This window comes from Natrix helvetica (assembly GCF_964273705.1).
Source record: "Natrix helvetica genome assembly, chromosome: Z".
Lineage (NCBI taxonomy): Eukaryota > Metazoa > Chordata > Lepidosauria > Squamata > Natricidae > Natrix > Natrix helvetica.
The window spans coordinates 5,735,534-5,745,675 of NC_138554.1; the positions used below are offsets into that span (position 1 = coordinate 5,735,534).

The following is a 10,142-nucleotide window of genomic DNA, read 5'->3' on the forward strand; positions in this document are numbered from 1 at the left end:
GGTATTTGGCTTACATATAGATAGATTCTATTAATCAAGAAACTACTCAATAACTTATCATGTTGGCAGGAGTTATTTAATAAATCATCTCAGCTTACAGAGTAAGAAATAGTTAAAATGATAAAAAATGATAAAATTTAGATTATTTTTCATCATCTCCTCCAACAATTATCAACTCTCCAAGACCTTTCTGCGCCTCTCTTGAAATATTCCTCTCTAACAAACTGAACTTTCTGTCTTTGTAAGACTTTTAGGGGAATAAAATAAAAGTGATCCTTTTTACATGTGGCATCCATAGTATGAAACAAATGTACATTTACCATAATCTCCAAAACTAATCTATCTATCAAAGAATATTGAGTCTTAGTTTCTAAAATTTTGCTAAGGGAAATTAGTCAGATCTCAAATTATTGAATAGCTTTGTGTTGTGGCCCAGCAGGAGCCGTTGGATCTGCCACCAGACTCCGACAGTAAGGGTCCCTATGAGTCGGCTCTGGAGGATGTGGAGGACCCTGGGCAGGGTTCCGACTCTGAGCAGGGATCAGAGAGGCTGGTCGGCCACCAGGAAGCACCTGAGGCATGGAGCAGTGGTGAAAGCCAAAGGAAGGGGGCTCCTGATGTCATGCCTTGGAGCAGTGGGGAGGAGTCATGGGACAGTGAGTCAGACATCTGCAGTGAGTTGTTAGATGCTCGTTACCGGCACGCTAACAGGTGTAAGGAGCAATTGCGCAGTTACAGGAGGTAATTGCTCTCAGCTGCTGATAATTAGACTCCTCTCCAGACTATAAAAGGACTGCTTGTGCACATGCCCTTTGCAGAAGTCAACGCAGGAACTATTGTGGGAATACAGTCTTGTGAGCGTGGCAGGCTGGATAGCTGCTATTGCGTGTCAGTGCCAGAGGGTTCTGAAGGTCGAGTTGTGTTGGATTGCTGCCAAGGATCTGCCTGTCTGTGCAATAAACCTCGTGAAGTATCTTTGGCTCGGAGTGTGTCTGTGATTGTGGGGGAAGAGGGGGCTCAGAACAGCTTTGTATCAAAGAGGACACATTAGATATGATATATCTAGAATTAGTTGTTTAAATAGGGAACCCGATCATAATTGAAGGAAGTTACATATAGCCTAAAGCCTATTTTTATTGACCTTCAATGCATTCTTACCTTTCTTTAAATTAAGATACAATTAATCAAATAGTGGACTTGTATGTTTCCATAAAATATCATTATAATTTTTTACATACATAATTATTGTTATTGGCATGCAAAGAATGATGAAAACATTGAATATAATGTTCTCTTCTACGTTATTACATTTTCAATACCCTTTCTCTTTTATTCCCTTCCAAGTAGCTCCTTTCATTTCTTCCAGGCATTTCTTTTAACAATTCAGCCGGGGAGAGAGTGTTCCTGAATGAGAAAGGGGAAGCAACAGGGGGATTCGACATCACCAACTTGATCACTTTTCCAAATAGATCATTTCAGAGAGTTAGAGTTGGAAAGCTGGATCTAAAGGGTTCAAAAGGGAAGGACTTATGGATTGATGAAGATGCGATTGTCTGGAACCCAGCTTTTAATGATTGAATCAGCCACACCTTAATCCATGATGATTCCATTTGGAGCCTAATCTCTTTCAAAATCTGATTTCTCATTTTTAAAAGAAATGAAAAGATAGTCTTTTCAAATGCTGTTGATGATCAAGCATTCATTGAATTGAAAAAAAAATGATTTATTACAGTGTAAAAGTATTGTTTGCATATTTGGTTTGCATTTACAAAAGATTGTCAACATGTGCTGATTTTATTTACTGATAAAATCAGACCCCTTTGGGAGGTCAAAAGTAATTCTCCTCCATAAAGGAGATACAAACTGTTTTAAGTATCTCCAATTTCAAAATATTTTATCTTTATCATCAGGTTCTTCCACTTTCTCGATGCAATGACCCTTGTTTCCCTGGATCCTGGAAGAAAGGGATTGAGGGAAAACAGTTCTGCTGCTATGATTGTGTTCCATGCCCAGAAGGGAAGATTTCAAATCAAAATGGTAGGGTAGGAATTCTACCAATTTTTATGAGACTTAAGCAAACATTAATAAACTATTTGGATGAATAAAATTAATAAGGTGATTTTCAATAATATGGAATGCCTAGATGAAAAAATATCCTTGGTTTTCCTTCCAGATATGGATGACTGTTTTGAATGTTCACCAGATCACTATCCAAATAAAGGAAAGAATGGATGTATACTGAAACTGCTGGTCTTTCTAACTTTTGAAGAAACCTTAGGAATTGGTTTAGCCTCAGCAGCTCTTGGTTTCTTCTTCTTGACCTCTTGGGTACTAGGAACCTTTATTAAGCACCGGGATACTCCCATTGCCAAAGCCAACAACCGGTCCCTCACCTACACCCTCCTTGTCTCTCTTCTGCTCTGTTTTCTCTCCGCTTTGTTCTTCCTCAGCCAGCCTGGCAAAGTGACCTGCCTTTTCCGACAACCAACTTTTGGCATCACCTTTTCAGTGGCCATTTCTAGTGTACTGGCCAAAACCATCACTGTGGTTGTGGCTTTCATGGCCACTAAACCGGGATCTCAGATGAGGAGATGGGTGGGGAAAAGATTGCCTTTTTCTATTGTCCTTTCCTGTTCCTTATTACAAGTATGTATTTGTATTCTTTGGTTGTCAACATCTCCCCCATTCCCTGAGTTGGACATGAAATCAGAGCTCAAACAAATGATTTTACAATGCAATGAGGGATCAGCTTCCTTCTTCTACTGTGTCTTGGGCTACATGGGTATCTTGGCCATTGCGAGCTTCATTGTGGCTTTCCTTGCCCGTAAATTACCCGACAGCTTTAACGAAGCCAAGTTCATCACCTTCAGCATGTTGGCCTTCTGCAGTGTGTGGATCTCCTTCTTTCCAGCCTATCTGAGCACAAAAGGAAAAGCCATGGTAGCTGTGGAGGTCTTCTCCATCTTGGCCTCCAGCGCTGCATTACTGGGATGCATATTCCTCCCAAAATGCTACATCATTGTTTTGCGGCCTGACCTCAACCAGAGGGAGCAACTCACAAAGAGAAATTAGCACATCCTGGGATTTTTCTGGCTCAGAGGAATTATTGAAAAAATTACTAGAATGACTGTTGTCTATATGAAAAGTATTCGTGATTGGGACATAGACGTTTTTATTTCTGTCAAAGAAAGATTTGTGTAGGATGTTTATGATTATTTAGATTTATTATGATTGCTCATTTCAAAAAGCTTAACTACATTTTAGAAAAGCATGAGGATTATTTAAGTATATTCCTCTGCATAGACTTTAAGTAATAAATTATATTATTTGAACCTTGATGTTTCGAGCTGTTTATTTCTGTCTGATATTAATCTCCCCTCCTACAATTTTTTTACTGGGGAACACTGGGGAACACCAAAATGACATCTGAAATTGACACAGAAGCAGCAGCTGACCAATGCAACAGTGGATGTTATACTACACAATATATGCAGTAGACGACATAGACATTTTTATTTTTGTCAAAGAAAGATTTATGTAGGATGTTTATGATTATTTAGACTTATTATTATTGCCCATTTCAAAATCTGTGCTCATGCTTCTTCATTTTCCCCATTTTCCAAGATTCTTTAACCTAATGCTTTCTCATTTTCAACATGTACATTGAACTTGATTTTGGTCTTCTAACTTTCTTATTCCCTGTTAGGATATTTCAGATGTTGATGAATATACAATACAATAATACAATACAATAGTAGAGTTGGAAGGGACCTTGGAGGTCTTCTAGTCCAACCCCCTGCCTAGGCAGGAAACCCTATACCAATTCAGACAAATAGCTATCCAACATCTTCTTAAAGACTTCCAGTGTTGGGGCATTCACAACTTCTGGAGGCAAGCTGTTCCACTGATTAATTGTTCTCACTGTCAGGAAATTTCTCCTCAGTTCTAAGTTGCTTCTCTCCTTGATTAGTTTCCACCCATTGCTTCTTGTTCTACCCTCAGGTGCTTTGGAGAATAGTTTGACTCCCTCTTCTTTGTGGCAACCTCTGAGATATTGGAACAATGCTATCATGTCTCCCCTAGTCCTTCTTTCTCTTAAGCTAAACATACCCAGTTCCTGCAACCGTTCTTCATATGTTTTAGTCTCCAGTCCCCTAATCATCTTTGTTGCTCTTCTCTGCACTCTTTCTAGAGTCTCCACATCTTTTTTACATCATGTATATCTTGATTCTATCCCTCTGTTGATGCAGCCTAGAACTGTGTTGGCTTTTTTGGCAGCTGCTGCACACTGCTGGCTCATATTTAAATGGTTGTCCACTAGGACTCCAAGATCCCTTTCACAGTTACTACTACTGAGCAAGGTATCACCTATACTGTACCTGTGCATTCCATTCAAATATCAAATGATGTCCAATATTTGCAGAAACATTTCATGGTTTTTATACTTTGAATTCCTAAAGCATTACATAAATACAATCAGAAATTGATTTCCATTTTAAAAACATACATTTAACACAGTATCATAGTATATTAACTTTGGATTTGTTGGTGTTCTTTCAAATGTAACATTTATTGAGTTTGTGATTCTTGTAAGCTTAACAGCATTTTAGAAATGGATGACCATTATTTGAGTATATTCCTCTGCATAGACTTTAAGCAATAAATTAAATAATTTGAAACTTGATGCGTCAAGCTTTTTTTTTTCTGTCTGATATGAATCTCCCTTCCTACAATTGTTTACTTTAGGAGCAATGGGAAACATCAGAATGCCATCTGATCTAGAAGCAGAAGCAGCAGCTGACTATGCAACAGTGGATGTTATGCTGCACAATTTATGAAAGATCTGCCCTGTCAGTAAATATGTTTACGTACTATCAAGAGACATGAGTAACTTTATAGAGCAAATGGAGATTTTGCCCTGATCTTAACAATTCCCGGCCTTGATGAAACAAGGTGTACATCAGAAAGGGACCATAAAGTCTCTTAAATAAAATAAAACTTAGAATTTACATACATCAGGAAAAAAAATCATATTGTTGCTTTCCCTAAAATTATGCACAGTATATAATTTCCTGCAGTTTGATATGTTCTATACTAAAGCTGTGTGCTGCTCTGAACTGAAACTGAAACTGTTCTCTCCTCTGCCTTTGTTTTGTTTGCATTTACTACCACATTGGAAAACCTGCCTTTGGTATTGTACATTTACTTTATGTGTTATGTTACATATAAATAGAAGTTAATGAATCCTGCTGAATCAGTTACCTGTGTGTGCTTTCTGGATGAGATTGCTGCAGCAAACTTTGAAACTATCTTATCCAATCTCCGAGGTTGCCATGGAATTCTGATAATATACCATAATGGAGTCATTAGCTAAGTGATCTAAGTGCCCAATTGAGGGTTTTAATAGATTAAGAATAAAGGAGATTCATGACTGGTCGATTGGGAATCCCACTGCTCAGGTTCCCACAAAAACTCTCCTTGTGCTTTGAAGGTTCTTGTCCATTCTGATTCTTCTCTGAATCTTTCTAGTAAGCTTCCATGACTCCTTTGCAACACAGATTGTAGTCACTGCTGCTGGTGTCAGAGGAAGAAGGGGTAACAGTTACACCAAATATACACTTGTTATGTTCTTAGAGTGCTGTCAAATTTCACAAGTTGCACACACAGTGTAGGACAGTGTCCACTGTTGTGTAGTAAGCCACTGCTTCTGCTTGTAGGTCAGATGCGATACTGGTGCTTACCGTTGGTCCCCACTGAAAATTCTTCTGAGTAGAAATTAATCATGCAGAAAACAGCAGATGCACACACGAAGGTTTAAGTAATGTGATTTATTGCTTAAAGTTTATGCACAGGAAACTGAACAAATAAAGGTCAGTCTTTTTTTTAAAATGGAATTAAAAACACATGATTCACAAGCTCAACAAATTTTACCTTTGAAAGAACCCTAACAAATGCAAAACTGATATCCTACAATACGGTGTCAACTATAGGTTCATAAGATGATGATCAGCTTTTACCGTATTTATGCAACATTGTAGGAATGTATAGTATAAAAATGATGAATATGTTTCTGCAAACATTAGACATCATTTGAGTTTAACATTTGACATCATTTGAGCCTTCGGAGCGCTCAAAACGACCCTCTGTGCAAACCGGAAGCCACTTCTGGTTTGCTCGGAGGGTCATTTTAAGTGTTCCAAAGGCTTCAGGGAAGCCTCCAGACAGTCCCTGAAGCCTCCGGAGGGCCTCTGGGGGGGGGAGGCTCTTTTCGCCCTCCCCAGGCTCCTATAAAGCCTCTGGAGCCTGTGGAGGGTGAAAAATGGCTTTAAAAAAAGGGTGAACTCAGCTGGCCAGCACGCGCATGCGCGCTGGCCAGCTGACAGGGCAGCGCCTTGCGTGCTCTGACAAATGGCTCCGCGTGCCACCTGTGACACGCGTGCCATAGGTTTGCCATCACTGGTCTAGATTCTCCTCCCCAGTACACTTTTTAACATCCATTGTTGGTGTTTCTGAATTAGATAAGGGACAGTCAAATGCTTGCTCCCAAAACCCTTTTAGAAATCCATCTCTTTGTCTCCAAAAAGGTTTTATAGACTTCAGAAATTCTTTGAATGCTGGAACTTCACCTGAATGTATCTGAAAAGAAATGACTCCATCAAAGAATTGGAGATTCCAAGTTTTTAGATTTCCTGTTAGTATGAAGTCAACTTGACTTGTGGTCAAGACTCTAGAATGTGTAGACTCTAGAATGTGTAGACTCTAGAGAGAGTGCAGAGAAGAGCAACAAAGATGATTAGGGGATTGGAGACTAAAACATATGAACTGTTGCAGGAACTGGGTATGTCTAGCTTAAGAGAAAGAAGGACTAGGGGAGACATGATAGCATTGTTCCAATATCTCAGAGGTTGCCACAAAGAAGAGGGAGTCAAACTATTCTCCAAAGCACCTGAGGGTAGAACAAGAAGCAATGGGTGGAAACTAATCAAGGAGAGAAGCAACTTAGAACTGAGGAGAAATTTCCTGACAGTGAGAACAATTAATCAGTGGAACAGCTTGCCTCCAGAAGTTGTGAATGCCCCAACACTGGAAGTCTTTAAGAATATGTTGGATAGCTATTTGTCTGAATTGGTATAGGGTTTCCTGCCTAGGCAGGGGGTTGGACTAGAAGACCTCCAAGGTCCCTTCCAACTCTACTATTGTATTGTATTGTATTGTATTGTATTGTATTGTATTGTATTGTATTGTATTGTATTGTATTGTATTGTGGTGATCCACACCTTTCTAAAGGATGCATTTAATTTATCTTCAAGATCGCTTAGGAATATGGGAGATAGGAGCCAGAGAAGTGTATAAGCCTCTCCATAGAGAATATATACGTTTGCTTTAATGTCTGTGAAATGTATGTAAAAACTTTGAATTACATCACTGAATGTATGGAGGTCATTCAATGGAAGCAGAAGAGGGATTCTTTGTAAGAAGGGTGGACAGATTCCATGCTGGGAAATGATCCTCTGTAGCTTCTTCAAAAAGTGTTCTCCGCTCTCATTTTAACAGCAAAAAGTCCAACCCATTTCCATCCAAAACGTTGAAGCAATTGGATAATCCCAATGTACACAAGACCTTCATTTGGTGCCATAAAATAAAAATATTTTGGGGGGAAGGAGCCAAATGGGAGCTAAAAGAAAACAAAACAATATTCAACAGAGGATTTAGACAGTCTGTTCCTCTTCACGAATTATTTTAAAACCTGGTCAAATGAATGGATTTAATTTATAGTTCATTTTTGTAGACTCCTCATATGGTTGAATATATGAGAATGCAGTAAAATGTCAAGGTCTGTCATTATTTTTTCTAATTGGAACATGATAAAATACCAGTAAGTTGAAATCTACCTTTACCAGTTCAAGCTAATTTTTAATTTTCAATCGGTTGGAATGAGATTTCCTTACAAATATGTTTTTGTGGATACAAACACATGACAATAAATACTGTGTTTTTGGAGTATAAGACTCCCCCCCTAAAAGTGGGTGAAAATTTAGGTGCATATTATAGACCGAGTATGGGCTTTTTTTAGCATCATGATCCTTCTGTGTGCCATATCTTCATCCTCCCAGGCCCCCAAAGGAACTCTGCAGTGCTCTGCATGGCCTATTTTTGGGGATCCCAAGCCCTCCATGCATCAAATTTTTGCCCCCCCCCCCCCACGGAAGCACTCTGCAGGCCAAAAATTGGCACATTTTTGGCAAAAATGGGCCATGTGGAGCACTGCAGAATGCTTCTGGGAACTGGGGAGGGCGAAAACGTGACATACGGAGGCCAAAACCTAATTTTTTCTTGTTTTCCTTCTGTAAATTTAGGTGAGTCTTATAGTCTGGTGTGTCTTATAGTCCAAAAAATACAGTAGTTAAGAAGGCTCTTAATTAAGAACAAGATACATTTCCTCATCCCTGGACCTACCTGAGGAATTTTGTAGAACTGTACAATTTCTGCCACATGGGATGAAGTATCTGATCCAAGTCCTCCAATGATGGCCATGAGATTTTTCTGAAGGTTGCATCTGTAGTTGGGCAGAAATCTATCTGATTTGAAAAGTAAATCCAGGGTGGTCCGATAGGTCAGCCTTGCATCAAAGTAGCTGTCATAGATATGGAACCCAAGACTAACGTTGGGCAGGATTTCTGGATTCTCATTGATTTCCTTGACAGCAAAGACCAAAAAGCAGACATGCTGCTAGAATTTTGTAATCAGACTGTAAGTAAAGAATGTTTTTTTTTAGAAAACAATTCTGCAGTGAATGCACGAGTTGATCATCAAGAACAGTCATTTGACCTGTGATGAGAATTCAAAATATTAAATTATTTTTATACTCCTTCAAGGTTTAGGATTTTGTTGTGCATTACACTGTATCATGGATGTTGTTCATTAAAAAAACGGTAATTTATATTTTTAGATTTTCTATTAATTGCCATTTAGAATACTTGTGTGTTCTTTTTCATATAAAGGTAAAGGTTCCCCTCACACATACAGTATGTGCTAGTCATTCCTGACTCTAGGGGGCAGTGCTCATCTCCGTTTCAAAGCCAAAGAGCCAGAGCTATCTGAAGATGTCTCTGGGGTCAAGTGGCCGGCATGACTAAACACCAAAGTTACACGGAATGCTGTTACCTTCCCACCAAAAGTGGTCCCTATTTTTCTACTTGCATTTTTATGTGCTTTCGAACTGCTAGGTTGACAGAAGCTGGAACAAGTAATGGGAGCTCATTCCATTATGCGGTGCTAGGGATTCGAACTGCCAACCTTTCTGATTGACAAGCTCAGCGTCTTAGCCACTGAGCCGCCGCATCCCTCACCTGTTTCATGTAGAGGAAATTAAACTTATTCCAGTTCTTTATTTTACTCTTCTTCTAAACATTTTTGTTCTTCCACTTCCTCCTTTTTTCTGAGAAAATATGTTAATTGTGAAGAACATTTCCCCATTGCTTTTATGGGGATGAGTGATCATTTCTACATGTTTACTTCTTACGTTATGAATTCCTACTGATATGCATTTATATTTCAGGTATTATGAAGTGTGTGTTGCTTTCTGAGCTTGGTTGTTCTCTTTCAAATATTTTTTTCCTCCCAAGTCGGTAACGTTTACAATGTTCTTCAGAACCCTAAAGACATTACCTAATTTTATAACAAAATATCTGCAAAAAATAACCAAGCTTAGACAGCACCAAAGATTGTACAGTTTATACATGAGCTATATATGTTCTCTCTCGTTAGTAATGTAGGTATTTGTTAGACATTCAAATTCTAGAATAGAATAGAATAGAATAGAATAGAATAACAGAGTTGGAAGATACCTTGAAGGTCTTCTAGTCTAACCCCCTGCTCAGGGAGGAAACCCTACACCATTTCAGACAAATGGATACCCGACCTCTTCTTAAAAACTCCCAGTGTTGGAGCATTCACAACTTCTGGAGACAAGTTGTTCCATTGATTAATTGTTTTTACTGTCAATATATTTCTCCTTAGTTCTAAGTTGATTCTCTCCTTGATTAGTTTCCACCTATTGCTTCTTGTTCTACCTTAAGGTTCTTTGAAGAATAGTTTGACTCCCACTTCTTAGTGGCAACTCCTGAGATACTGGGACACTG

At 38.8% G+C, this 10,142-nt stretch overlaps 1 protein-coding gene across 1 annotated transcript in view; it reads left to right on the forward strand.

The window, feature by feature from the left end:
• LOC309401202 (vomeronasal type-2 receptor 26-like) overlaps positions 1-3,072 on the forward strand; it is a gene marked incomplete at both ends in the record, with an annotated part of 7,538 nt that extends 4,466 nt beyond the window's left edge. The window contains 2 exons of the mRNA XM_081970264.1: positions 1,911-2,037; positions 2,174-3,072. Coding sequence (XP_081826390.1) covers positions 1,911-2,037; positions 2,174-3,072 — 1,026 coding nt within the window. The remainder of the gene's footprint in view (positions 1-1,910; positions 2,038-2,173) is intronic.
• Positions 3,073-10,142: the final 7,070 nt, after the last annotated feature.